The sequence below is a fragment of the Gopherus evgoodei genome, chromosome 1 (assembly GCF_007399415.2).
Source record: "Gopherus evgoodei ecotype Sinaloan lineage chromosome 1, rGopEvg1_v1.p, whole genome shotgun sequence".
NCBI lineage: Eukaryota > Metazoa > Chordata > Testudines > Testudinidae > Gopherus > Gopherus evgoodei.
In genome coordinates, this window is record NC_044322.1 from 212,332,895 (window position 1) to 212,359,873 (window position 26,979).

The window sequence follows — 26,979 nt, forward strand, 5'->3', positions numbered from 1 at the left end:
CTTCCGCCCCCGCGTTCCTATGGAGACGCCCGGCCGGCCGGGCAGGAGCTGTGCTGGGCCCATGGAGGAGCCCAGTGGGGCTGTAAGTGACTCCCCCCCCCGCGCGCGCTCTCTCTCCCCCTTCCCCCGCGCGCGCCCCCCGGCCCCCCTGACGCTCTCCCCTCTCTCCCCCAGGAGCAGCGCTGGTTGCGGGCGGCCCGGGCCTTCGTCTGCGAGACCCTCTGCCCCGCGGGGCCGGGCGGCGGTGGCCCTGAGCAGCTGGCGGACTTGGTGCTGCGGTGCCTGCGGAGCACGTGGGGCGGGCGGAGCGGGGAGCTCCCGCTGGGCTACAGGTAACGGGGAGGAAGCGGGTCCCTGCCCGCCTCAGCAGCGCTCCCTGGGGCCCGCGCCCCCTGCCCCGGCGCTGGGGCTGGGGGCGGGGGGCTGCTGAACCCCCGGGCTTGGAGCGGTTTCCATCATCTCCGGGCTTTACAGTGTGGTTCTCTCTCACCAACCTGGCTATGTAAAGTGCCCTGGTGGGGCTCGTATCTGCGCCACCTGGAGCTGCCCCCCCCCGGAAGTCAGATCCCTGCTCCGCCCCACCTCGGTGCGGAGCATCCCCTACTCCCTGCTACACGTGGGGAACTGCAGGTCCGGGGCCCGCCAGCCCTGCTCCCGCTGCCAAGATGTAACAGAGTTGAACTGGAATGACTGTTTCACAAGGTCTGGGTCTGAATGACTGGCCAGTGACAGCACTTGGCCCTTCAGGAGAGTTTGCTTCTCTGAAGTTGCTTGGCTTGTCGCACCTCAGAGGTGTGGGCTTCTTTTGGACAACCCTACAGGCCTTCTTGACTTAGTTGACTCCCATGACTATGACCTGCTGACCTACACCTGAAAGTTAGGACAGCCTAGGTGCATTGCTACCCTGTACAACGCAGTTAGTTTGACCTAGGCCCACACAACTAAGTGGATGGAAGAGGGAGGTGGATTTACTACGCAATGGAAAAATCCTTTTGTGGCTGTAGTGAGTGGCTGTGCTACAGTATTACATAGCATACCTGCATTTGTGCCATTGCAGCACTTGTGTAGACATGTCCCAAGTCCCTGTGATTCTACAGTGCTGCTAACTGCACTTCATCTGCACTTAGTGGGGGTCCTAGTGTAAACAACATTCCAGCATCACAGCCCTTTCCAGAACCCTGTCAACTAACTGCTAGGTGCAAGTGCTGAAAACAACAGCTGGAGCGTCGTCTACACTTGAGCTTACAATGTTGCTGATGCTGGTGTTGACGCTGGTGGGAACTTTTTTCTGAAATTTCCTTATGTAGACAGGGCCTATGCCTGTGATGTGGGTATTGTTATTGCTAGGCACATATATTAAAACTAGCTGGGTTGGGAATGAACTGGCAATGCTGCCCATGACTCTCCTACTTAATGCCTTGATCAACCTCAGCATTGTAGAATCTTAGGCACATCTTTGTTCATTAACAGTATCTGATGGTGTGCAAAATTTCTCTTTATCCAGTCTCTTAGTTTAAGCTTGGCTACATTCTTACAGTTGAAGAGAAGAGCCTGAGACCTCTTTGATTTGGCATCTCTCAGCCTCACATCCTTTAAGTAAGGCCTGTTAAGATGAAGATTTAACTCTAAGGTTGGCAGCATTGTTTTGATCTGTCTCCCTATAAGCAGCACAGAGACTACAGTCAGCCACTCTTCTAGCTACAGGTCAGCACCTCTAAGCACCTTGCTGGGGAAATGGGATCAGTATTGATTTAGAAAGGAGAGTACCCCTTACAGAGTCATCCATACCACTCACTCCACTCAGTTTCCTTGGTCTTCTCATGAAATCTCCCATTAATATTCTACTAAACTGTGGGATAAAGCCCTCCCACATCTCATAGAAAGGTTGTTCAGATGAGTATATTTTTCAGTCTCTGTTCCCAAATATTTCTCCACAAATCCTGTGTATGCCCAGCCATGTAACCAAAGTCCTATGAGGTACTCACGGGTAAATGTGCTCTCAGGGTAAATGTGGAAATAGATTGTGTTTCTGACACACTGTCCATTTCAGTGTTGAACCCTGTGTCGTGCCATTGAAATGAGTACATTCACCCAGGGCCAGCTCCAGGCCCCAGCACGCCAAGTGTGTGCTTGGGGCGGCATGCCGTGGGGGGCGCTCTGCCGGTTGCCGGGAGGGTGGCAGGCAGCTCCGGTGGACCTCCCACAGGCGTCGCTGCGGAGGGTCCGCTGGTCCCACGGCTCCAGTAGAGCATCCGCAGGGACGCCTGCAGGAGGTCCACCGGAGCTGCCTGCCGCCCTCCTGGCAACCGGCAGAGCGCCCCCCGCGACATGCCGCCATGCTTGGGGCAGCGAAATGTCTAGAGCCAGCCCTGCATTCACCCCCAAGATTTCCCATATGGTGGCACAATCTGTCGGGACAACATATAAGGCTGCATAACTGCACCTGTGCTGAGCCTGACCTGCGGCAGCAAAATGTCTAAATGTCGCTCTTCCTCCCCACCTTCAGCCTCATCCCTTCATATTATCATTCTTTCCCTTTTCTCTAGCTTCATCTCCATCTCGGACCTCCAGTGCCAACAACGCACACCCTGCTGTAGTCACATGACGTGGAGCACCAGTGACTTCAAGAAATGGGCTCACCAAGGTGAGGTCATCTTGCCCAAACAGAGTGTTCTGCCACGGACTCACCTGATCCTGATTGGCTACCTGACGGATGGAAGAAGGCAGGAGGGAAAAGAGAAGCTAATGGATGGCAACCTGTATGTGCAAGACAGCACTGGTTCAATTCCCTGTGAGGTATGGCAACAGGCAGCTTGAGGGATCCCGCTCTTGGTAACATTTCTGAGGGACCTTGTAGACCGCAGGAGGATTGAAACAATTTGCAAAAGATTGTGTAACTTGGGAGATCAAACATGTGTCTTGCGAGGGGAAAGCAGTGAGTTCAAATGTCAGGGAGAAAGGGTGAAATATGTCAGCTCTTTCATTGCTAAAGAGCTAACTACCAAACTTAACTGGACTAGGGAATGACGGGAGAAAAGAGGCAGGGGAAGAAGGTTGTTCCTGTCAATTACCATTGAAGCATCGTTTCAGTTACTAATTAAGTAATGGAGCAAACACTTTGGGAGAGAGACTCTGAGAAACTGATGGGACTGACAGCAGTAAGCTTGAATTACAAGCTGTGGAGCTGAAATAAATGCAACAGGGGAATTATGCTGGGCTTTCGATGAAGCATGTGATACAGTATATCAAATCTTGGCTTGGATGGGGTGCTACCGTGCTGAGGCCTTCCTGGAGGATCTTGAATAAAAGAGGTCTAGGTAAATGGCAGCATCTGGAATTAGGGACAGGAGGTTGACACTAGTGATGGAGGTCCAGGGCTCTCTGTTTTGCCACTTATCAATAATCTAAGAATGGGGGAAGAGAATGTTAATTATATTTGCAGAGAGTACTGCATTGGAATGAGCTTCAAACACCTGTGAAGACAGAGAAAGATTAGAAATATGGTCTGGAAATACCAAGTGCTGCCAAAACTTAGGAGGCTGTAAATGCATCCTCACCGGACCCTGGAAGGGGAGAAACCAGGCCCAGGGAATGCTATTCCTAGTGCCCAGCAAATTGCTACTCCTGAAGGAGGACAGGGATGGAGTTCCCAACGAAGCTGCCAGGGTTGGTCAGATCAACCCACAGAAACCTTCTCTGGCTACAGGAAGCTCTGCACTGTGGGGGAAGGGGAGCTTGGTGGGGGGGTCTGGGTGCAGGATGTGATGCTCAGTGGGGTGGGGGTCCCAGATGCACAGGGGTTGGGCAGACAGGTGGAGTGACTCCCTATACAATGACCTCTTTCCCCACTTTCTGGCACCATCATTCCTCAGCCATGAGGGGTGAGGGTGTCACTGTACAGGGAGCTGCTCCCCCTGTCTGCCCAACCCCTGTTCATCTGGACCCCCGCACCCAACCTCCCTCGCTGAGCTCACATACCCAGCTGAGCCCCCCCATCCGAGGATCACCCAGACACCCCCCCCAGCCTCACCCCCTTCATCAGGAGCCCCCCACACCCAGACTCCCACCCCACTGAGCCCCAATCAGCTGCACCCTGACCCACCCACCCATGAAGCCCCACTCCTCCAGCACCCACACACCCCCGCTGAGTCCCCACACCCAGACTTCCCCCGCTGAACCCTAATCACCTTCAACTGGACTCCCGTGCAGAGTCCCATTCCTCCTGCACCCAGAACCCCACAATGAGCCCCTGTGTATCCAGATCCCTCCTGCCCACCCTCACCAAGCTGCCCGCAGCCATGTTGTGCCACACAGAACCCTGGTACTCTTGAGGGAATTCCACACCAAAAAATTTAAATTCTTCAAAGTTCTTCATATTTTATTTGTCAAAATAACACAATATAATCACACCATTTTAAATTATTTTGGTAATTTATTTCAAAATACTTCTCGGCAAATAATTGAAAATGGTGTGATTATATTGTGCTATTTTGACAAATAAAATATGCAGAATTTTTTGGCACAGAATTTTTACTTTTTTGGCACAGAGTCCCGTCAAAAGTAAAATTGCATAGGCGTTTATAAGGCTATCTATAGTTAGGGGATCTCTCTTGGAGCAAAAAGGAGTTTATTTCTCTACAGATCAGTCACTGCCACTGCTTGGGGAGCAACAAAATGAGCATCTTGCTAGGAACTGATCTGTTCTCTAAAATGAGCTCTGAGAGCTTGTGCTGTGCGACGGGAAGGCTGGGCTAATGCTGTAATTGTCTTAGTTCTGGAGTTGTATTGTGAATATATTTCAAATGGCAGCACCTTTTCTCTTTTGGTTTAGCTCCTGCATTTTGAATCTGAGTGGCTGGAGCTACTGTTTCTCTTCCCCAGCTGGGCATACATACCACAGACGAGTCAGGGCTCAGCTGGATATGTGGAAATCCTGGCAGACCCAGTGCCAGTGGATCCTCGACCAGAGAGAGTGGTTGACACCATCCCTGTCTTCTACCCAGCAACGGCTGCACAATTGCTCAGCACCAGGTAAACAATCAATGCTCTTAATTCGATGTGTGCAGCAGTTGCTACTGCCATTTGTCACAGGTTCACTCTACATCACAGCAAGAACCTGGCCTGTTCAGGGAGATGTTGATTGGGTCAGATCCATGTTGAATATATGAGAGAACAAGTGAGTGGATATAATACTAAATGTGTATATTAAATCATTTAAATCAATGAATAACTTATACTCCAAAAATTTGTTGGGTTTGCATAACTTGGATAAGGTACAGATTCAAACTTTCATGACTCCATAGATTTAAATGACCAAAGTAAAACTTAGGAAATAATAGAAAAGATATGAAGATAACAAAATGTGCATTTAATTTTAAGTGACAGCTCATTTAAAATAGTTAATTTAAAATAAACAGGTAGCTCTGATGGAGTAGTGAACCACAGTAATCAAAGTCACAAGTTGTGAGTAGGTAATTCTAAACGTAAATACTGAACTAATAATATATATCACAATATAGATCACAATTCAGAACCTTATTAGGTTGCTAATTAAGATAAAGGCCCATTTAAGCTAATCAGAATGTCTGTCATAATCTTTAAAGTTTATAAACTTGGAAACTAAGCAATACATTTAGTAAACACAAATTCAGGTTTATAATTTCAGATTACATTGTAGATAAGTGGTATGTATTTGTGAAACCTTTAACTCTTTCACAAAGACAAATAGGTTAATTACACCAAATATGCAGAATAAATCAAAAGCTTATAGTTTCTTTTGACTTTCACCAGTAAGTGAATCACAGTTAAAATATTCTACATCAGGCTAGTTTAAACATTTTTTTTTAATAAGCAATGGTAATCTCTTTAGCTAAAAGATTAGTCATTCAGCAAGACATATTTTCTATATTTTAGAGAAAGCTGTAGGCTGGGTGAATCTTAGTTTTTCTTCTGATGTCTGTTTACTTTAAGCTTGCATAAGTCATTAATAGATTTTACTTCTGTAACAGAGCAGGCTATAAGGAGATCTTTATATTGAGGTTGTAATGAGCACACCAGTGTGTCTTAGCTACTTTAGTCATATAATTATTTAAAAATATTTCCAAACAATGAAGTTGAAATGTATTAGTAGTGACTAAGACAAATTGTCCATTTAAGTCATATACAAATTTTATAAGCCAAAGTATGTACTCTTGAGAACTTGGCTTAACATGAGCATTTGTCATTTGCATAAAAGCACATGCATAAAAGGAGTCTTTGATACATAACATCAAGATACATGAAATTTTCCAGCAACTTGTTTTAGTTCTTCTCAAGATGAGTGCGTGTTCACCATGGCCTTTGGTTCATGGTGGTACTGTAGATGGTAGGCAGCTATCAATCCTTTCTTCTCTGGATCTTGCTCATGCGTTCTTTCTTTTTTCTTTTCTTGGATTCAGAAAAGATAGTGGCAATGCATAACTTTGGCAAGTTTTTTAGGGTTTACCTGAATCTGGATCTTTCAGATTTCTGTGATTCTTCTTAGCTTAGGTGCAACATGCCTCAGGTGGCACATGACCAAGATTCATTACCAAATTTGATCCGCTGGTTGGATCATTAGCTTCCCTGGCTTAGGCTAGGTACTGATGGGGAGTGCGACGTGATGGTGGCCAGCCGTTTGAGTCTCCAACTCTTTTGTCCAAGAGATGTTCTTTGCAGATTTTTTTGTTTCTCCTTCCTCAAAATCTGCAATGTTGTGGCATTTTTTTGTTTGTTTGTTTTTTATTTTGTTTGTTCTGTTTTTGGTAGCACAGTAGCACCTAGAGTCACCAACCAAGATTTGAGGTCCCATTGTGTTAAGCACTCTATGTACATTTAGTAGGAGACAGTCCCTGCTCTGAAGAGCTACCTAGACAAGTTAAGCAAAGAGTCTGAGAAAGGAAGTAGTAATGTGGCTTGCCATTTTACAGATGGGGAATTGAAGAATAGGGAGATCAGGTGACTTGGTCAAGGTCCCATGGGAAGCCTGTGGCAGTGTAGGGAACTGAACTCATGTCCTGAGCCTCTGTCCAGTGATATAAATGCAAGACCATCCTTTCTCTTATCCAGTTTCCCGTTGACATCACCACATTGTCTCATTCAGACACCTGATCTCTTGATAAATAATGTTATTTATGTATCAGAGGGGTAGCCGTGTTAGTCTGGATCTGTAAAAGCAGCAAAGAGTCCTGTAGCACCTTATAGACTAACATTCACCCACGAACGCTCATGCTCCAATACATCTGTTAGTCTAAGGTGCCACAGGACTCTTTGCTGCTAATGTTATTTATCTGTCACTTTCAAAATGTCCAATCAGAAACCTAATATCTGCATATTTAAATGTTTATCTGTTATCTATAGCTGCTTTAAATTAATCTGCTGGTCACTGGTACCTGATCATCTTGCCAGATTCTTCCTGTTCTTTATAACTGTTTCCTGTTTTAGAATTCCTGTGTGAGTGCATGCCAGACTTCTGGGGTCAAGTCAACTTTTGAAGTAGCAGAGATTTGTTTTATGATAATCTGGACTCTTTTGATCTTGGAACAATAAAGATGTAACATACACAACTTTTTAAAAGTTTCTGTGAGTCCTCCTGTCTGTATTCTTAGTCTTTTTCTTATTTCTGTGTATCTCCATCTTTGAATAACATCTCTTACCCAGAATTCTGCTATAATCCTGTTGCTGGCTCTGGAATTCTCCTTTTGTTCTGTCAGAATGTAAAATTTAATATTCTCACTGTGTATTACATGTAAAAAAACTATGTTAAAAGAACATTATTTCAGTTGCGAAGTCAAATACCTGAAAGTCAGGAAATGCCAGCTTTATGCCTATGCAGTTATGCCTGTTCAGCCCCTTTGAGCACCCATCCTGTGCACTGAATGAGGCAGCAGTCCTGTGAGAAATTGTAGATGATCATGTAATTAAACACCTTATCATAATTTTGTTTTGCATCCCTCACTCGCTCTTGTTTCTATTATTTGTCAAATAAACCTTGTTTTATTACAGGTGCTGTATGGTATATTGGAATGATGATTTAAGCTAAACTGGGACATGCTGCTTTTTTAGGGGCAGAGGATTGGGTTTCTGTGAGTTGCCAATGTCAGAGCTGGATATCACAGTGTAATGTTTTAAGGGGACTTGGGGACCGGGGTGCACCTGTTGTTAACCTGCAAGGTGAAGACAGGGCTGGCAGAGCCTGGAGGAGAGTGCTTAAGTGGATAACAGGCTGGTGGTGGTAGGGAGCTAATGCTCAGCCACCATAAGCAAGGCTGCCTCCCCCTAGATCCAGGGGGTAACAAGGTTATTCTCAGTCTGGAGTATCCTGAGACCCATTACAGAGTTGTGTGGCTTGTCATTTTTTAAAACCTCATCCCCGTCCCTAGGAAGAGGGAGAGTCCACTTTACCCCTTTGGGACCTTTTCCTTCCGTGAGTAGTACATACTGCACCACACGTGCGCCTTGGCTTAGTTGTTGGCCTAGTTCTGAGTTCTGCTTCCATCTCTCCTCTCCCCTTCACTCCCCTGCCCCCAACTTCCAGTAGGGTTCCGTATCAGAGAAGAGCAAAGCTGAATGTGGCAGGTGAGCTGGCCAGACTCAGCACCCTCCTGTGCATCCACCACAAGACGTTCTTTTTCCTCTTTCTGAAGTGCTTCACCTCTGCTGCTTGTGTCCCAGTGCTGGTGCAGGTGAGTCCTTGGGGCTTTGTGTACCCCTGTGCTGGTTCTTTTCAGGACCTGCCATGAGGTCAGCCTTTTCCCATCTTGATTCTTATTTATCCCTTTATTATTCACAATGATCTTGTATATCTCTGGTACCTTCTATCCCAAAGGGTCCCATAGCACTAGATAAACTGCATAGAAGGATCATTGCAACCTGCAGAAATGCAGCCACCATTGAGGTGATACACAGCTCCACTGCTCCAGGGGCTTGGGCTGGAGTGTGGTGCAGCCCTGGGAGCAGGGAAGATATTGGTCTGCATTTCTAGGAACCTACTGGCTGTAAGAAAGGTTCTTCTCCAGTGCACTGGATGCTGATGTTTACTTTGCTTTCTCTGCTCTAGAAACCTCCGCAGCTAGCTTGGCACCACATGCTCCAGTTGGGCCATGGCTATGTGCTGACAGCATTGAGTGTGTCCGGCCTGAAGGCATCAGGGCACAAGGTATTCGTCACCAGCTTCTCCTCCTGCCTCCTCCCCTACTGTGCAGAGCAGGTGAAGGAGCAGCCTCTGGAAATTGCCTGGCGGGGAGGACCAATTCAGCCAGTTTCCCCTGAGGCCACTGTGCAGCTCCCCCTGGAGCTGACAGATGAGAAGTTGCCAGTGCCAGCCAAAGAGTCCAAGATCCTGTCATACATGGTAAGGAGCTATCCCTCGCCTGCACCCTATTCCTGCTTTCAGAACCACGTCCCCCTGAATTTCAGCTCCTGCCCTGCAGGGCCCATGGGCACCGTCTGCACTATGGGATCACATTTTCCCCCAGGCCCAGTGCCCTCTTCACTCTTTGTAAACTCACTACTTTTCTCTGTGCTCCTGCTCCAGGGGATCATCACCCGAGTACTAAACGCCCAGGCTGGCCTCTATGAGCTTGATAACAAGATCTGTCTGTGCCTTGCTTACCAGCAGCTGTTGAACTCTGCCCGTGGACTCCGACCAGGAGCATGTGTGGAGGTGAGGTGATGCAGCTGGGAGTTGAAGCACACCAGAAGGTAGGGATGGCTGAGGCACAGCCTAGTGGGTAGTGGTGTGTGGAGCAAGGTTGGTGTGCAGGGTGGGGGTAGGAGTACTCTAAATCTTTCAGTCAACAAGGAGGGTAGTCCAGAACCCAGCTAAATCAGGAATATGACTGGGCCTGGGCCTGGTTAGAGGTGGCTGATAGTAGCTATTTGCTCCCCGGATTCCTGCATAGGTGGCAGCAGATCAGTGAAGGCCTCTTGGGGTTGATGAGAAATGTAGTGGAATAACAAAGGGCTTTGTGCAGGATGAGAGGGTCTTTAGGGAGGGGCAGCAGAGTGGCCGTTTTCTCTCTATTAAGTCATGTGTTTGTGTCTCTCAGCTCCGAGACGTCCACCTCCTGCAGAAGCCCCTGGCTTCTTTCCCCTTTGTTGTTGTCCTTGGTGCCTGTCTGCACAGCATTGTCCTTCTCAAGGGTTTCTCAAGGCTTAGCACCTTCCAGCAGCCTGTAGCCTCCTCTGGAAATCTCTACATGCAACTGCTCTTCCGGTATAACCTAGGCCTGCCACTCTATTTGTGGCTGGTGAGCCTGTTGGAGATGCTGGAGCAAAGGTGAGGATGCACCTTCCCCAGTCCCATTGGGAAGGGGTTGTGTAGGCCATTCAGAGCTCTGCCAGACAAATCCCTGCCCCCTGCTTCCCTTCCGCTGCACACACTTTGTGTCCTTGATGGTTCTGCTTATGCACTGGTTGCTTCACTCTTCTCTCCTAGGGAAGTTGTAGGCTGGTTTCTGTGATTTCCTACTGGGTTCTGTTACATAACATGGTTTTTGTTCTGGAAAAGTTAAGGTTGCTGAAGTACAACCGCCAACCTGAATATTAAAAAATAAGACATGCAGTTATGTCAGACACCCTATACAGCAGCCAGTCCATGGCAATTTACAGAAAGTGCAGTCTTCATCTGTCCCCATTCAATACATATCTATCACATCCTCTGCTAAAACAGCCTTATAATTGATGCTAGCTACAATCTTCAGTTCTTTGTTCATTTCTTACCTAGAGTCTTGTTTTAAAAAACATTCACACAATTAAGGATGTTCATGGTCCTGCCCTTACTTTTAAAAATTTGTTGGTTTTGAATTTAGTGATATTTTGGGGGGTAGAAGAAGTTCATAGATTATTGCTGAGGGTATCTTTAATTTAAAAAATTATGTATGTATAATAAACATACCAATGTGCTATTCCCAACCTTCCCTTCATCATCAGTATTCTCAAGACCTCTAATTATATTGTACTTTATGGAAGCTGTAATATTAAAATGTAGTAAGAGACATTCTTGCAGTAACCTTTGTTTTTTCCATGTAATTTCTATAGTCTGTGTTTTGAGGTTTGTATGTATGTTAGCAATGCATACTGTTGGTATATAAAGTGTTTAATTAGTCGTACATGGTTTATTAACAAACGGTGTACAGTCTTATCTATTTTAGCTACAGTAGAACCTCGAAGTTACAAACACCAGAATTATGACCTGACCAATCAACCACACACCTTGTTTGGAACCAGAAGTACGCAATCAGGCAGCAGCAAAGACAGAAAAACAAATACAGAACAGTATCATGTTAAATGTAAACTACTAAAAATATAAAGGGAAAGCAGTATTGTTTTTCAGCATAGTAAAGTTTCAAAGTTGTATTAAGTCAATGTTCAGTTGTAAACTTTTGAAAGAACAGCTATAATGTTTTGTTCGGAATTACGAACAATCTCCATTATTGAGGTGTTTGTAACTCTGAGGTTCTCCTGTACCTACATGGCTCCCTTTACCTTAGTATCTGAGGTGGTAGGGAAGTACTGTTACCCTCATTTTACAGAACTGGTGGATAAGTGACTTGCTCAAAGTCACACAATAAGTCTCTGGTGAACTCAGTTCTTCCAAGTCCTAGACAAGGGTTCTAACCATTGACCCATCCTTCCTCTCCTGTTGGCTTTTGGCATGTTATTTGTCTATCTATGAATTTAAGTATAACTTTTTGTGTGGATTTAGAAATGACCAGAATTTTCTGAACTGCAACCAAAAGTAAAATATTCTAGTAGATTTTGGTCACTGATGGCTTGAAATTGTTTCTAATGGGTGAAGAAGTCTGGTTCACATTTCAGATCTTATGCTTGCGTCACTACAGGACCATAGTTATTATGGTTATCTTAGTGGAGTGTTTGTTTATGAAGGTGATGGAGGATGAATAGGATGAAGTGCAAATGGACTTGTTGCTGTGTAGTGTGTTTGACATAACTTGTGTGGATTTCCTAGTTTTTTAATGTTTGGGTTGGTAGTGGTGGCTGGCGGGAGAGGGAGTCCTGTTGCCTCAGACACAAACATGGAGCCAGTCCAGTCATAGTGTTCTTCCTGCCTGAGGATAATCGAGTGATCTACCAGTATGAACTCTTGATGCGCATGTGATGTTCCCCTGGTGTTATCTGGACTGGTGATCTGCCAGGTCACTCGAATCCTCAACTCTGGGAGCCAGCCTTAGCCTGCTCTGCTGTTCACGCACAACTTCTGGCATGTAAGCTGCTCCCAGCTACTTGAGTGAGCACTTCTGGCGAGCCGCTGCTTGGATTGTGCAACTGAATGACGCTAACTAGTATCTCCAGTCCCAGACACAACCCTAGGAACCTCCGTGTTGCAATGTCCAGCTATGCCCACTGGACTTTGCAAGCTCATGAGTTTGTCAGTTTAACAAAGAAATTGATATGTACCAAGCTTGTTTTCCCAAGGAAAGTCTCTGACACGCTTCAAACACACTGCTTCAGGTAGACTAAACAAACACATTTATTAACTACAAAAGATAGATTTTAAGTGATTATAAGTCAAAGTACAAGAAGTCAGATTTGGTCAAATGAAATAAAAGCAAAACACATTCTAAGCTGATCTTAACACTTTCAGTGCCCTTACAAAGTTAGATGCTGCTCACCACAGGCTGGCTGGTTGCCAGGTTCTCCTCATTGATCAGCGCTTCAGTTGCTTGGTGGTGGTGTCTGTAGATGGAGGTAGAAGAGAGAACATGGCAAACATCTCTCCTTTGATCATGTCTTTTTTTCCTTCTTGGCTTTGCCCCCCTGCCCTTCAGAGTCAGGGGAGCGTTACCTCATCGTAGTCCCAAACTGACCAAGGGAAGGGGGTGACTCACTCGAGAGTCCAACAGATCTTTTGTTGCTGCCTAGGCCAGTGTCCTTTGTTCCTGTGTGGCTGGACTGGGTTTGTCCCATGCATGCCCTAATGAGGTGTGAACTGCCCCTCTGTTCCTGGAGAGTTTTTGCCTGGCCTTGTTTTAAGCCATGAGGACACATTTTCAGCCTCATAACTATATACGTGAAATTACAACCTATAACATTACTGTAACTACAATGCTCAGAACAGCATGAGCCTTCCAAATACATCCGACATGACAAACTTTGCATTGAATACCACACTATCATATTAAAAGCATGAACATGGGAGTAAAGGTGTTCCCCCAAGGTACAGAATGTCACTGCACGTGTATAGTCTCTTCTGGTCACTCATTCCAACCAGTGCAATTACAGCGTGCAAATTAACTTGAGAGGCGTGGTTGGTTGATTTATAGATTCCTGCATTGAAACCAGTACTTTGTGGTTGAACACTAGAGCATATCCTTTAGAAAGATCCAGTTTGATCTAAAGATTTCAAGTGATTAGGCATCCTTGGTAAGCTGTCCCACTGGGTAGTTGCCTTCATTGTTTAAAAACTTGCACCTTTGAATTTATCTAATTTCAACTTCCAGCCAGTGAATCTTGTTATGGCCAGTATTGCAAACTCCAGGCAGTCAAAACTCACGTTAGACCTCCCAATGAAATCACAACATGTATTTAAAAACAACAATAACAAAAAGATGGAATTTTTTTATTTGCCTTCTGATTTTTGAGCCTTTAGAGGGGAGCCACATATACCCAACTTATACATGGGTCATTTCATGTTAAAAATGAACCTTAAAGGCCTTACAAAATATAGATCCCCTGATTGGAGGGGGATTCCACTCTGCCATCTCATAACCCCTGGATTTTAGGGAGCTGCCATTCTCTCCATCTTCACTTTCTCTCTGCGCCCTCTTGTGTCCCCTAAGTACGCCTGCTCCTCACATCCTCCCTCTCTACCACTATATTTCCTTCTTATATTTTCCTTAGTCTCATGCTTCCACCTTACATTCAAGCAGAACTGTGACACACAGGCTCCTTGGCACCAGCTTGCAAAGTTTTCATTGTCCTGTAACAGCAAGTCCTATCAGGCCTGACAAACACTATACTTAGCACATTGTTCTCACAGTATTTGTCTATGAAGAATGTCATATGAGATCTTATATGAAAGCCAGGATCACACTGATCCTCATAAACATTCTGTGATATGTACATGGATTATATTTAAGAAATTATGTATATGTACTAAACATACGTTTTAAAATCTAAGTCAAGGCAATTTGGCAAACAGGTTTTGAGTCAGGCGAAGGACATTAATTCACCTGTCTTGCATGTGGCTGTGTAAATCAAGCACTGCAAACCAATACCATGGAACCCAGATTTGCATACAGAGTAAACAGGGGGATGGGAAGACACTGGAGACTAAACCACAGGGGGTTGTCATGTCATGGCAGGAATGAACTTTGAAGAACCTAAATAAACAGAATGCAAGGAGACGTTTTGTTCATTCACTGAGGAAACCTCTTGAAGAGTGGGTTGGATGCTTGGATCCTGGTATGACTGAAAACCAGCTAGTTCTGCAAAAGACTGGATCTCTGGGGGGAAATCTCCTTTATTAAATAGGAAAAGTAACCATTGATAAGTGTGGACCCAGGTCTGCATTTTATGTTTTTGTTTTATATGTAACCACTTCTGTTTCCATTATCCTCATTATCTCTTAAATCTTAGTCTTTTGATAATAAATTTAGGATTGTTTTCACTGTAAGTGTATCTCAGTGCTGTGATGATCCCAAGTTTTGCTAGTCAAGCTTTGTGTGTTGTATACTGTTCCCCTGGGGACAGCAAACCAGTCATTTCTGAGAGTGTCCGGTGACAGGAGCTGGATGTCACAGGGTACCGCTTCAAAGAGGATTGAGTTACACCGATTGATTAACCTTCAAGACAAAGTGAAGTCTGGCAGAGCCCTGAGGAGATTGTTTGGGTGACTAACAAACTGGTGATGTCAGGGAGCAGGCATCCTGTTAAGCATGAGCAAATTTTCCTCTTGCTGGAGGCAGGGGGGTCTTGGGCACCCCAAGAAAGTGTCTCAGTAACATCCTTGCTGTATATGCAAAAATTTTTCTTTGCTATGAGTGAGCTACTAACATCTGTATCATTCTTCCTCCTCCTCAGGTTTTGCCGTTTCGTTGGGTGCCGGCGGCTGTTCATCCGCTCTATGCCTCAAGGCCCTGGTGTAGCGGAGAAGTTTCTTGTCCCCATTCTGAACGCTGTGGTGCCTTCTAAGGCACAAGTGAGAGATGTTCATCAAGAGATCCTAGCAGAAATGCACCACTGTCCCCTGCAGCAGGTGGGGCCCTGCTCCCTGAGCTCCCTGTTTTGTCTGAAGGGAGGAGACTCATTTTGTTTCTTGCTTTTTGTATCATTTAGTATCAGCCCCTGGAGCCCCCATGCCAGGCCCCACCTCTTTCTCTGCTGCGCTCTGTGGCTGAGCAAAGAAGCAAGGAAGCCTTTAATCCATCGCAGCTGCTGTCCCCCTTGGAGGCCCAGCACATGGGCACCCAAGAGCTGAATCGCAGACTGGCTTGGTCCTATGATACATTCTCAGCAGAGAGCTTCCAACCCCGAATGGTACGTACTAAACTCCCCTTGCTATCTGACCTACAGGAGCTCCCCTCCTTCCTCCCACCTTGATACATGGAGGCTGGGGCTGGGGCTTCTCTCCTCTTGATTGACATGTGGGTACCTCCAGTCGAGGTGAACTCTGCTTTCCCTGCTAGTGATGTAATGAAAGAGACACTGGTTGATTCTCTTCACAGCTTCCTTTCCTTTGCAGGTGTTGCTGGGGGTGTTGAGAGCTTCCTGCAGCAGCGGTTCCCTTCAGCTGCGGGACAAGAGTGCTTCGATCCCATGTGTGATCACTCGCAGGGATGGGAGCCCCTTCGCTGACACAGCTCTCATAGGTGCGGCCCACTCCGCTCCAGTGGGGGATCCTGGCTGCTTTGCCTGCTGGCCCCAGGTGGCGGGCAGGAGGGAAGTGGGGGGGTGCTGAGCTCTCCCACCGCCTTGCCTGCTGGCTTTGGGAGCAAGGACACTGAGCTTGCTCTCTCTGCTTTACCTGTCTGTTGGCTGAGCTCTTCTCTCTGGTATGTTTGCAGGGTCCCTTTTGCAGGTGGAAACCTACCAGCTTGTGGTGGAGCAATTCCTTCAAAGTGACTTTCCCTCCTGGGAGCAGCTGTGGACCCTAGAACATGTGAGGGGCAGAGAAACAAGGCAAGTGCCCCTTAGCCTGTGCTCAGGAGCAAAGGCCTTGACCTCCCAAAGGGAGGAGTAAAGAAGTTAAATGTAAGTGGGAAATGATCCCCTAGCTTGGGCCACAGTGACATGTGCCTACAGCTGGGTGCATGGGGCAAAGGGGAATACTCCCAAGAGCCTGGAGAGCAGTTCCAGACCCTTGGCTGGGAGGGAGAGTCACCCTGAAGCCTTGGGTGGGTAGAGGTAAAGGGGGGAGGAGCGCAGTGCTCTCACTTGCTGTTTCCTCCTCACTCACTCGGTCCCAGAGTAATGGAAATACGTGTCTGCTACTGTCCTTTACCTGAGATGCAATGGTTCAGACAGGTCCCTGGTGATGTGTTTGATGGTTGCTCTGATGCTGTTGAACCTCCTGGCTGTTCTTTTTTCCTCATCTGGCATCAGCTTCTGGAGTTCCCCAACATGTGCTCCTGTTAAATCACACCACCACACACCCCTAACTTGTGTGCGCACGCACACAGTTTCTCTCTGTGAACTTCAAGTTGCTGGTGGCAGCTGTTTTGAGGGGGCCATTCCTGTTCTCATCTAGTCCCTCTATGTCCATGTCAAATGAAGAGCCAGAGTGACACTGAGCCTGTGCTTCCTGCATCACAAAGCCCCTGGGTGGTGAAATACCCCTGCAGTTCCATGTCTGTATAGGTATTTATAAAGTTGCCCATCAACGTGATATCTCAGTGCCTAAGTGCATCTCCTAAGCTGCCTGCACGAGGAGGGTTCCTCTATCTGGGACAAACCCCCCATCTCAGTCTATCCTGGATACACTAGGTTCAGCAGGCCTCCACTCCATCCGTTCCTGCTGTCTGATCCTTTGGCCAAGGCTCCCTCTCTCTGCTGGCTGCCTAGTTTGGAACCTCCCTGCCTACTAAGTTGGAGCTGCACTGATACCTCCTCTTGGCCCCTTTTCTCACTCCAGGCTGTATGTGCAATTCTGCTTTGAAGATGTGCAGATTCTTCATACGCCTGAGGTGCAAGTCCAAGAGGGTCCCACAAGCAGTGACAGTCCCTCATTGGGGAAAAAGGATGTTTGCAGCTCAAAAGTTGAGCTGGGATCTCCAGAGGCAAAGCTGCCAAAGTTGGAGGGGACTAGCCCAGGAGCTGGCTCTGAAGAGGGCTGTGATAGAGGCCAGAGCAGTGCCAGAGGCACCAGCTGCATGTCTCGTCTATTCCTGGTCACCCAGAAAGAGGGGCTTATGTCACGCAACTACCTGCCGGCTGCAGAAGGAGATGGAGAGGGGCAGGAGCTGCAGCTTAGCTTCCAGGCCACCATACTCTGGATGGACAAACCTCAGCTCCGGAGGCATCCCAGGAAAATTGGGAACCTGCCAGAGCTGGAGCAGACCAACCATCAGAAGGAGGACAGCGAGGCCCAGCAGAGGGTAAGGGAGGGCTGGAGGAAGCCATGGGGGTACCCTTCTGGTTAGGGTGTGAGCTGGATTTTGGAATGGGGAGCCAGGTCCACAGAGATTGGGAGGATGGTTGTCTCTTGACCACAGATGTTTGTGAATGCCAGGGGCTCCCTCCCAGCTAGAGTGACCAGACAGCAGGTGTGAAAAATAGGGACAGTGGGTGGTGGGTAATAGGATCCTATATAAGAAAAACACCCAAAAATCGAGACTGTCCCTATAAAATCAGGACATCTGGTCACCCTACTCCCAGCCCACCAGAAAGAGCTCCACTTACCCTCTCTCTCTCTGCCCTGCAAGTGCTCCCCTTCCCCTCCCCCACAGGGCACACCCCACTGTCACTTTGTAATCCAGCCTCTCCCTGCAGGACACCCTGAGGGGCTGTGCTTTCCCTTCCCTTTGCCCACTCCCACCATGATGCGCTGTGCCTCCCACCTCCCTCACCAATGTCCCCTTCTCATCAGCTTCTCTTGTCCCATTCCAGGTGCTGCTGCTCTTTATGGGAAGATCACTTCGATGGTTCCCATTCCTGCACCCGGGTGGGCTGTACTGGCTTGTTGTGCCCCAGTGTTTGGTAAGGAGGGGCCTTGGTGCTGCCCCCTGCAGGGCCTCCTGCCACCGTGTGGGACTCCAGAGCTGGGGCTTGCGCTTCACCCCCACCTCGTCTTTTCATCATTCTCAGAATAGCTTGTCACTCTTTGGCTCAACAAAGGCATTTCCTGCAATTGAAATCTTGCTCTCCCTGTGGCCATGAGAGGGTTAAGGGAAGCACATTAAGCCAACATCCTGCTGGACTCAGTGTTGTACTGTTAGCAACACATCCACATTCCTGAATGACAAATGGATTGGCCAGGATGGTGCTGTCCCTTGCGCCGCTTACAGGCTCAGCAGTGGCTCCCTGGAAGACAAGGAGTCACAGCAAAGGAGACTAAGCACCTTCTGGCTTTGGTGCCTCTACCCTGCCCATGGGTCAATGTGCTTAACCTCTGTGTTACACCAAAATCCTCAGGCATCTCTGCAAGGGCTTTTCTGCTCCTGGTCCCTGGGCCCCTCTTTTTCCATATATGCTTGAGGCCCTCTCCCCTGCTGATCTCTCCTCATGCCTCCCTTGATGTGCCTCCTGCGCTGTTGTTCTCACAGGACTTTGGGGTGTTTGAGCGGCCCTGTCTCTCGCCATTGCAAGGGAGGCTTCTGAACCAGCTGGGCTGCCCCTCGTGCCTGATAGTTTCAGCTACCTGGCACCTACAGCATGAGACCTGGATCTCCTGCCTGGCTCAGCCCCAGGTATGCAGCATCTTATAGCTCTGGGTTTCCATGAGTGACTAGGAGTTCTTCCCTGGGGATCTGGCGCAGGAGACCATACAAAACACTCATGGACACCACGAGGGGCTTTGGCACGTCTCTCAGAAGCGAAGAAAACACTCCCCAAGCCATTCTGCCCTGAAACCAATGCTGGGGAATGGTAGCCTCTCGGCATTGCACGGTTCTGTGCTTCATGGCCCCAGGAATGGATGTGGTTATGGGCCTTGGGTGGAGCTGTTCCATATTGGTGGTGGGTGCATATCGTAATCCTCTTAAGTCTGTGTCTCCTCCTTTTCTAGGTGATCCCAGGGTCAGAGCGGGCAGAAATGGGGCAGAAAGTCTTTTCCATTCCAGAGCTACTAAGCAACAGGTATGTTGGTCCTTCCTCTGCTGTAGTGTTGGGCTCACTGAGACATGACCACCACTTGGGAAACGGGTCAGTGCTGGCTCCTTGTGAGGAATGCACTTTACTCAGCCACTTGCGCCAACCCCTGCAATGCAGTGGGGTTTCTTTGGAAATCTCCCTCATGCAGGTGCTGGCCTGGCCTGGCCTGACCCTATCTAGCATATAACGTGTGACAAGATCACAACTGAGAGACCTTCCGAATGGGACCCCAAAGCAGTTTGAGCTGTGGAATTAGGTGCAAGAGGTCTCAACTGAATCCCTCTCAGAGACTGGGGGTGTGGAGTGTCCTGTTCAGAAAGTCTGAGGGCTACCTTCTGCTGCCTGTGCAAAGGCTATTGAATGGGGCTGGGATGCTGGTCTTTTCAAAGTGTGTTTAAATATGAATAGAGTGACTTTGTGCAATGAAGCCCTCACCAGGCTCCTACAGTAAGGCTGATTCCCCTTCCATCTCCTCACCTGACTAGCTTCTAACTTGGGTATATAAATCCTCTGCTTTTCCAAAACCTTATTTAGGTAAGTTTCTAGGACTTGTCTTCAGAATGTCTCCTACCTCATTCACACCACCTCAGGCTCTGATGCCTCCCTTCTACTACTTTCCTGTTGCCTTTGCTCCTGCTTCTCCAGATCCAGCAACAGGAAGTGTGTGCAGGGAACCATGTACTCTGCTTTTGTGGGTGTAGGAGTGATCTGAACTAGCTCCACAGAAGCCTGTCTTCCAAGTTCTGTCTGCAGCCCACGTGCTGCAGCCCCAGGTGTCAGTCCCTCAGTGGGAGCCAAGGGTACTGTGCCCTGCTGTATACTAGCCCCACTACACACTGTCTGTAACATGGCTGAGAGTTGTGGAGTCTCCTGGTGGGGTTTATACCTATCAGCCGCTAAAGACCTTCCACTCTTACCATGACAGCTGCAGTCTTGGGTCCCTTGAGCTTACGGGCCTCTCCTAGGTTTATTGCGAAGGGACTGGTGCATGATCTGCTCTGGGCTGGGCTTCAGAACATGCTTCCCACTCTGTCTTGACCTTCAAACGTGCTATACGCACCCATTGTCATCTCAGGGATTCACTGTGAATGGGAGAGCTCATGGGGAGAGATGGATAAGAATCTTACATGCTGAAAGCTTGAGTTTCTAGCCCACTATCTGGCTGGTGCAGGAGCAAAGTACAACTGAGTTGGATAGGCCCCTGATGGAAGGCAGATGAAGTATAGTTGTTGAACAACAGTGATGCTCCCCTGCAAAATGCTGTCATAAATCCCCCTGCCCTCACCTCTCTTATCCCAGCTTTTATCCTGCCACACACCCTGGTCTGTTGCTCTACCACATCACTTCCTAAGCTAGACAACATTCCGCATAACATGGACCAAGATGAACACCAACAAGAGGCCCAAAGAATCACGGGGCAGAATTCAGGCTGTGTACGTAATGCCCTGGTGTAGTCGTGGCCTTACGATGTCCAGGGGGTCCTGGGACAGATGAGCTCAGGTGAAGGTGCTGAAGTGGCTGTGCCTTAAATTTGCTCTGTTGCTGGAACCTCAGAATGGGGCATCTCTTCAGCCATCAGGCTCTGCCTCTGGTCTCTGTGGCAGGACAGAGCCCAATTCTTTGCTCTGCTCTCAGTTTCACAGGCTCCCTTGTCTCTTTCTCTGGTGAGATAGTGGAGCGGACCTTGTGTGCTTCCCCAGGGAATGAAAAGCTGTCTGCACCCTGCAGCACGCGGCGGCAGAAAGGTCAGCACGTGCCTGCCTCTGGCAATGCTTGGTCTCCTCTGCACTGAAGGAGATAAGACACTAAACCCCATTCCCTGTGCATATGCTAGGGGTGAGGGGGAGCATGCCAGGGTGTTGCAGCCTTGTCCATGTGTCAGAGGGACAGAGAATTTCACCCAGTGCCTTTGTGCGTGCCAGGGTTGGACATCATGCCCTGGGGCCGGGGGAGTCGGGGAGAGTGCTGCTGTGTCCCATTGTGAGTATGTGTGTCTGGGATGGGATGAGATGTTCTGCTTTGGTGCCCATGTGTGCCATATAAGGGGATGCTCAGCCCTGGGACGTGTGGGGCTGAGGCACTGTGTCCCATTTTGTGTGATGGAGGCACAGGCACCAACATTCCTTGGTGCCGGTGGGTGCTTGTGCCTGCCCTGCCCCAACTCCACCCCCTCCCTGCCCCATTGGACCCCTCCCCAAATACCCGCCCCAGCCCCATCTCTTCCCCATGTGTGCCACATTCCTCCTCCTCCTCCTCCTCCCCATCCCTCCCTGTTTTGCACCATAAGCACTGGGAGGGAGGGGAGAGAAGCAGGACACAGCGGTGCGCTCGGGGCAGAGGTGGAGCGAAGGTGAGCTGGGGCAGGGGGTGTGTGTCAGGGAGCTGCCGGTGGGTGCAGAGCACCCACCAATTTTTCCCCATGAGTGCACCAGCCCCAGAGCACCTATGAATGGAGGGACCAGGGCTCTGTCTCCTGGATGTGTTGGGAGCAAGTGAAGAAGTGCTTGGTCTTAGGTGAGTGTGGGGGAGGGAAGGCGCATGGGCCTATGTGTACAGGAGGAAGCAGGGGACACTAATGTATGATTGTGGGGACCGGGTGCTGGCTGGCTGGTGTTTGGGGCAGAGCTACTGAAACTAGCCTGTAGCAGGGCAAGCTGGGAGTGGGATAGAGCAGCTGCTGGTGAGCTCATTGTGTCCTTGGCCTTCTGTATGCCTAGGGACCCTCCTGCCCTGGGATCACAGTGTGAAGCTGAGCGTCTCAGCTGCTCCCGACTCCCCTGTTGTGCTGGATGTTTACATAGCAGTTGCCTACCTTCAGCATCTCTGGGGTTTGCTGCCCGGGGCAAAGATTCTCTTCCAGAATCTGCAGCGCAAAATCTCCAGGTACGTCTAGTCCCTGAACAGCTATCAGCCCAGATCGAGCCCCAGACACTCCCTTTCCCCAACCACACAGGTACATGTCTCCCTGCCACCATCCACCTTGGCCCATGGTCTTGTGACCTGTGATCTGACCTGGACTCAATTGGCCGCATCCTGCTCCCTGTCCTGATCTCTTGCCCCCCTTCCTTCCTGATCTACTGTCCTTTCTCTCTTCTTCCTGTTCAGCTACTACGCCCATTCCCATGAACCATGCCAAAGGCGAAAGGAAGACCCCGGCCCATCTAGACAAAGGAGCCTCCTAGAGCTGCCTCTAATGTTTGCTTTTTTATGTTGCAGATTCCACAATGTTTATTGCACGTACATTGCCTCCAGCTGCATCAGCATCCTGGCTCTGCCGCCCACCTGCTTGTTCCTTTCCTCCAAGTGAGTCTGGGCTCTGCCTCACTCTTCTCCAGGGGAGTTTTTCTCCATGGCGAGTTATTCATTCTTCTTTTCCAGTCCTGCAGGTATAGCCTCCAAGTCGCCTGCAGCTACGTCCCCCTCGCTGGTGTTTCTGTCCAACCTGCTGCTTCAGCCTCACAGCCTGTCCCGGAGCCAGATCCTCTGCCACTTGTCCTGTGTCCTGGCTTTGTCCCTGCAATGGATCTGCTCCATCTGCAGCAGCATCTTCAGAGAGGTGCCCACAGGGATCACTGGGGAGGAGCGCTCCTGGGAGCCGTGTGCTTTCCGCTCAGATGCCGTTAGCTGTCTTACTGAGCCTGCCCTCTGCTCTCTGGGAACGTAGCTCTTGTCAAATACAGTTTAGGAGAAATTGATGCTTCCTGACTTTTCCCAATGCCAGACCCTCCTTCCCGGTGTCTAGCATTAATGCCTCTCACACAATAGCACCACGACAGAAAAGGGCCCAAACCACCAGTTGCAGAGATGCATGTGACTCTGATGTCTGGCTTGGCCACAGGCTGGGCTGGCTCTGGGCTGAGTGGGTGGGCTGTGCAGGAGAGAATCCTGCAGAGTGTCAGTGCTCTGCCTTCCCAGTGCATACTCCATTCCTGCAGGAGGGTTTCAGTCCCACCCAAACCCTTAGCCCAGGGACCGTCTGCCCTGGGGGGCTCCTTCCACTTGAGACACTGTCCTTGGGACTGCAGTTAACAAGCTCTTTAACTTGGGGCGGCACAGGGAGTATTGGCTCCTCCCCCCACTCCCAGCTCTGATTTCTGCTCTTGCTTCAGGGGAGGTGCAGCCGACACAGCCCACCCTGCCCGTCGCACACAGGAGTGAGTCAAGCCAGTGCCAAGTAAGTACTGGGGGGGCAGGGAGTGGGAAGAGGTGGGTGGGAGGAAGCAGAGACCACCACGCTAGGGGAGTGAGAGTTGATCCAGTGAAGGCTGGTTGAGAATAGCTGACGTGGATGGAACAGCCAGTTAGAACTCTGTGTCACTTCCCTTTGGCATGAGCGCAACAGAGCTCACGTGTGCCTGCTCTTCACACTGACCTTGCCGTTGTCTGTGTCCATCTGTACTTGGCCTGCAGGATCCTGGTGGAGGATGGAACAGGTGAGGCTCTGGTGCTGTGCAAGAATCAGCAGGTGGCTGCAGTGTTAGGCCTGAGCCCTGTGGAGTGGAAAGCTGTGCAGAGCAATGTGCAGAGAAGGGGCAGCATTTTCATTCAGCATGGAGGAGCCAGTGCCAGGCCAGGGGTAAGTGGCTTATTCTGGCAGTAGCTGCGGTGCTGGTCTTGAGCCTAAGTTGAGAGGTAGTCTACAGACTCCTATGTAGCCATCTGGCTCACTCCACAGGTTCGCTAACAGTACTCTGGTTCCTTCTTCAGTGTGTGGAGGAGCCTCAAGACCTTGTCACCTGCTATCTGAAGAGCCTGTGTAGGAGCCGTGCCATCTGCCGGCCCATCCTGCTGGCTTTCAGCCTCGACAGGAAGTCCTCAAAGATTCCCCAGCCAGGTGCGTAAGTGCTGTCAGCTCTCACCATCAGCCTCAACCGCTGCTTGATAGGGCAAGAAAAGAGTCACCTTACCAGGTGGCTGGAAGAGGGCTGGGGAAGTCCTCCCAGCAGCCAGGAGGAGGAGGAGGATGCGCAGGCCACCTCTCTTGAGCTAGCCCAGGGGAAATCATCCAGGTTGTCAGTCCTGCCAGTATCCACAAAGCAAGGTCCTCTGACTTCAGCCAGGCTGTGTGGGATATTGATTCATGTGCTTTGGCATGGCTTGGTGGATTTATGGTTAGAAAAGTGACCATGCTGTCTCTCAAAGGTCAGGCTGCTGGGGGAAGGAATGTGGTGCTGCCATGTTCAAGTTCTGTCCATGATGCCAGAAAAAGTGGGATTTTTCTGCTAAAATTTTTAGCAGGATAGTTGTCACTCTTAGACTTCAGTTAAAGGTCTGGGGAGGGAGAAGAGGGGAGTGTATCTGCCTTTGTTGGCTCTTTCTGATGTAGAGAGAGACTGGAAAGGTTATTGCTGAGAATTGTTTGTTTACATGAGAAACATCGAGTCTTGTCTTCACTATCCTTATTGGAGAGCTCTCTGGAGAACTGGAGCTGCTTCTTGTGGTGACTTCTGCATATTCTCGCTCCTGGAATGAGTTTCCACTTCTCCAATGTTCCTAACACACAGATGTCATCTTTAGGAAGCTGTAAGATCCTGATATCAGACAAGAACAGGTCAAGTCAAGACTTGGATTGGAGTTTGCTGGCAAGATCCCAGAGTGCATAGTGCTGGCACCTCATGGAGATCTTCCACCAATCAATATTGATCCCAATGCTGCACTGGTGCAAGAGGGTGCTGTGCTGCTGGGAGACTCTCCTCTATCAGTTGGCACTGAGCCCAGGACTTTAGCATGCTCCCAAAGTGGTACTGTGCTGCAGTATGTGGGATGGGTGACTCAGTGAGGGTGCTGTCCTGCTGGAGATGACATCTTTCACGCGAGGTGTAAATTTCTTGTTTGTAAAGCTGGTGCTGGCATTAGTGGGAGTAGGTGCCTATCCCCATACACCTGCTGGGTGAGCAGTGCATAGCTCTTAATTCTTACATGCTGACTTTAGTCATAAAAAGTAAAAATGCTCTTTCCCTCACAATGAGAGCATTGGTTTCCATAACCCAGCGTTCTGTCTTTCTTAGTCTCTCCACAGTTGGTTGGTTACAGTGTTCACTTCTTGTCCTGCACTGCTGAGCATCTGTTAAACAGCTGCTGCAGCCAACCTCCAAGTCTTATGTTGCCACACAGTCCTGGGTGAGTGGACGGAATGTGAGCTTATCAGTGGGCTACTTGTATTTTCCTTTTCCTTAGATTCACTGCAGCCGAGAAGGTTTCTGTGTGGTGAGATGGAATTTGTGTCCCGAGTGGGAGCTCGACTGAGCCTGACGTGCCTGAACATCCAGGAGGCAGATCCCAAAGTCTTGTGCGGTCTGAGCAGCAAGAGGATCAAAACATCGATCGGTCACTCAGCTTGAGGCCTGGTCTCTCACCTCTGTCCATAGGGAAGGAATGAGAGAGCCTCTGTTACAGCTTGGCTACACGTGTGTTCGGGCTGAGACTACAGGCTGTGGGCTGTGACTAGGGTGTTTGTTGTTAGGGCTTTGGGGTCAGTGACTGAGGGATGGAATTGATTTCCTGAGGGATGTCATTCTGGGACTCTTGACATGGCCAATTGAGGGCTAAAAATCTGGGAGTGACAAGTGCTCGTCCCCTCTTAGCACTCAGCTGTGGGCTGGACACAATACAGTTTGTGTGTATTTTACAGTATCATATCTAATGTAAATAAAAGTATTTTTAATAAAATGGAAAGACTGCCATGGGTGTTTGTAGAGAACTTGGGCGGAAGAGCATTTGTACCAGGTTTGAGAGCTGGGCACTGAGCTGCCTAGATTGGCTTGCCTGCCTGAGAAACCAAACAGCAGAAATGGGGAGGGGCACAGAATCAAAGCTGAAAACCAGCAGCCCCCATAGAAAGTGGTTTGAAAAGCATCTGGGTGGGTCTAGATTCAAAGGGGACTTAGGCAGTGCAGTGCCAGTCCTAGGCACCCTGCTACCCAGTGGAATTCTGAGCCCCTTGCATTATATGGGGCAGTGATGCACCTAAGGACAAGCTATTTGGCAAGCTGAGCCAGGAGCCGCGTACGGGTGCCAGGAGTGAAGTGCAGAGGAAGGGGATGGACTGGCTGGGTGCTTTGCATTCCTCAACCTATAGTTATGGTCCTGTCACTTGCGTGTTTGGAGGAGATATTGCTAAGACACGTAGCTGGGAAGAGTAATAAGTTCATTGATATCAATGAACAAAGAGGTGAGCTGTGATATCAGTTGGCCAGACTGAAACAGGTTTTAAAAAGGCACATGAACATGAATTGAAGCAAACAGTCATACAAGTTTAAGTCCACATAACGAAAGCTTTGGCCTTCTGGCTCTTCTCACTAGACTCAGTCAGATGCTCCAAAATGGCTGCTCTGTGTCAGTCTCTTACCCCTCCTCAAGCTAACATTAGGCACTGCCCACAAAATGCAAAAAGACCCACTTAAGGATCATCTTAGAAGAACGACTCTTTTCAAGGGTTATATAGAAACCACACACGAAAAAAGCCACACAATAAAACTGACTAGTAAATTTAGGGAGAAAATTCAAAATGCTACTGGGTGTAGCATATAGCCAACATCTGCAATTCACTCTCCAAGCAGTCCGAAAGCCTAAAACTAGAGAGATGTTATTAGGCCTGAATAATTGTATGACCAGCAAAAGGATTTGTGGATCTGCATGCTGATGAGAGCTGGTAGAATGTTACTGCCATTACTGGTTGAATGATTTATT

General features: G+C 48.8%; 1 protein-coding gene across 3 annotated transcripts; it reads left to right on the forward strand.

Annotated features, from left to right (window-relative positions):
• On the forward strand, nucleotides 1-25,958 carry CTC1 (CST telomere replication complex component 1). 3 transcript variants are annotated; one of them, XM_030534499.1, is made up of 24 exons: nucleotides 1-82; nucleotides 175-332; nucleotides 2,547-2,796; nucleotides 4,832-5,031; nucleotides 8,558-8,702; nucleotides 9,077-9,370; nucleotides 9,554-9,682; nucleotides 10,068-10,297; nucleotides 15,064-15,238; nucleotides 15,319-15,519; nucleotides 15,725-15,851; nucleotides 16,047-16,161; nucleotides 17,114-17,576; nucleotides 18,088-18,177; nucleotides 18,744-18,887; nucleotides 19,205-19,275; nucleotides 20,926-21,035; nucleotides 22,008-22,173; nucleotides 22,507-22,593; nucleotides 22,669-22,846; nucleotides 23,400-23,464; nucleotides 23,701-23,866; nucleotides 23,998-24,124; nucleotides 25,468-25,958. In XM_030534499.1, the coding sequence occupies exons 1-24, from the start codon at nucleotides 20-22 to the stop codon at nucleotides 25,629-25,631; spliced, it is 3,918 nt and encodes a 1,305-aa protein (XP_030390359.1). In that variant the 5' UTR covers nucleotides 1-19; the 3' UTR covers nucleotides 25,632-25,958. The 3 variants fall into 3 exon arrangements, with proteins under 3 accessions (XP_030390359.1, XP_030390349.1, XP_030390370.1); XM_030534489.1 differs by having other exon boundaries at nucleotides 8,555-8,702; nucleotides 25,468-25,957; XM_030534510.1 differs by lacking the exon at nucleotides 18,744-18,887 and having other exon boundaries at nucleotides 8,555-8,702.
• Nucleotides 25,959-26,979: the final 1,021 nt, after the last annotated feature.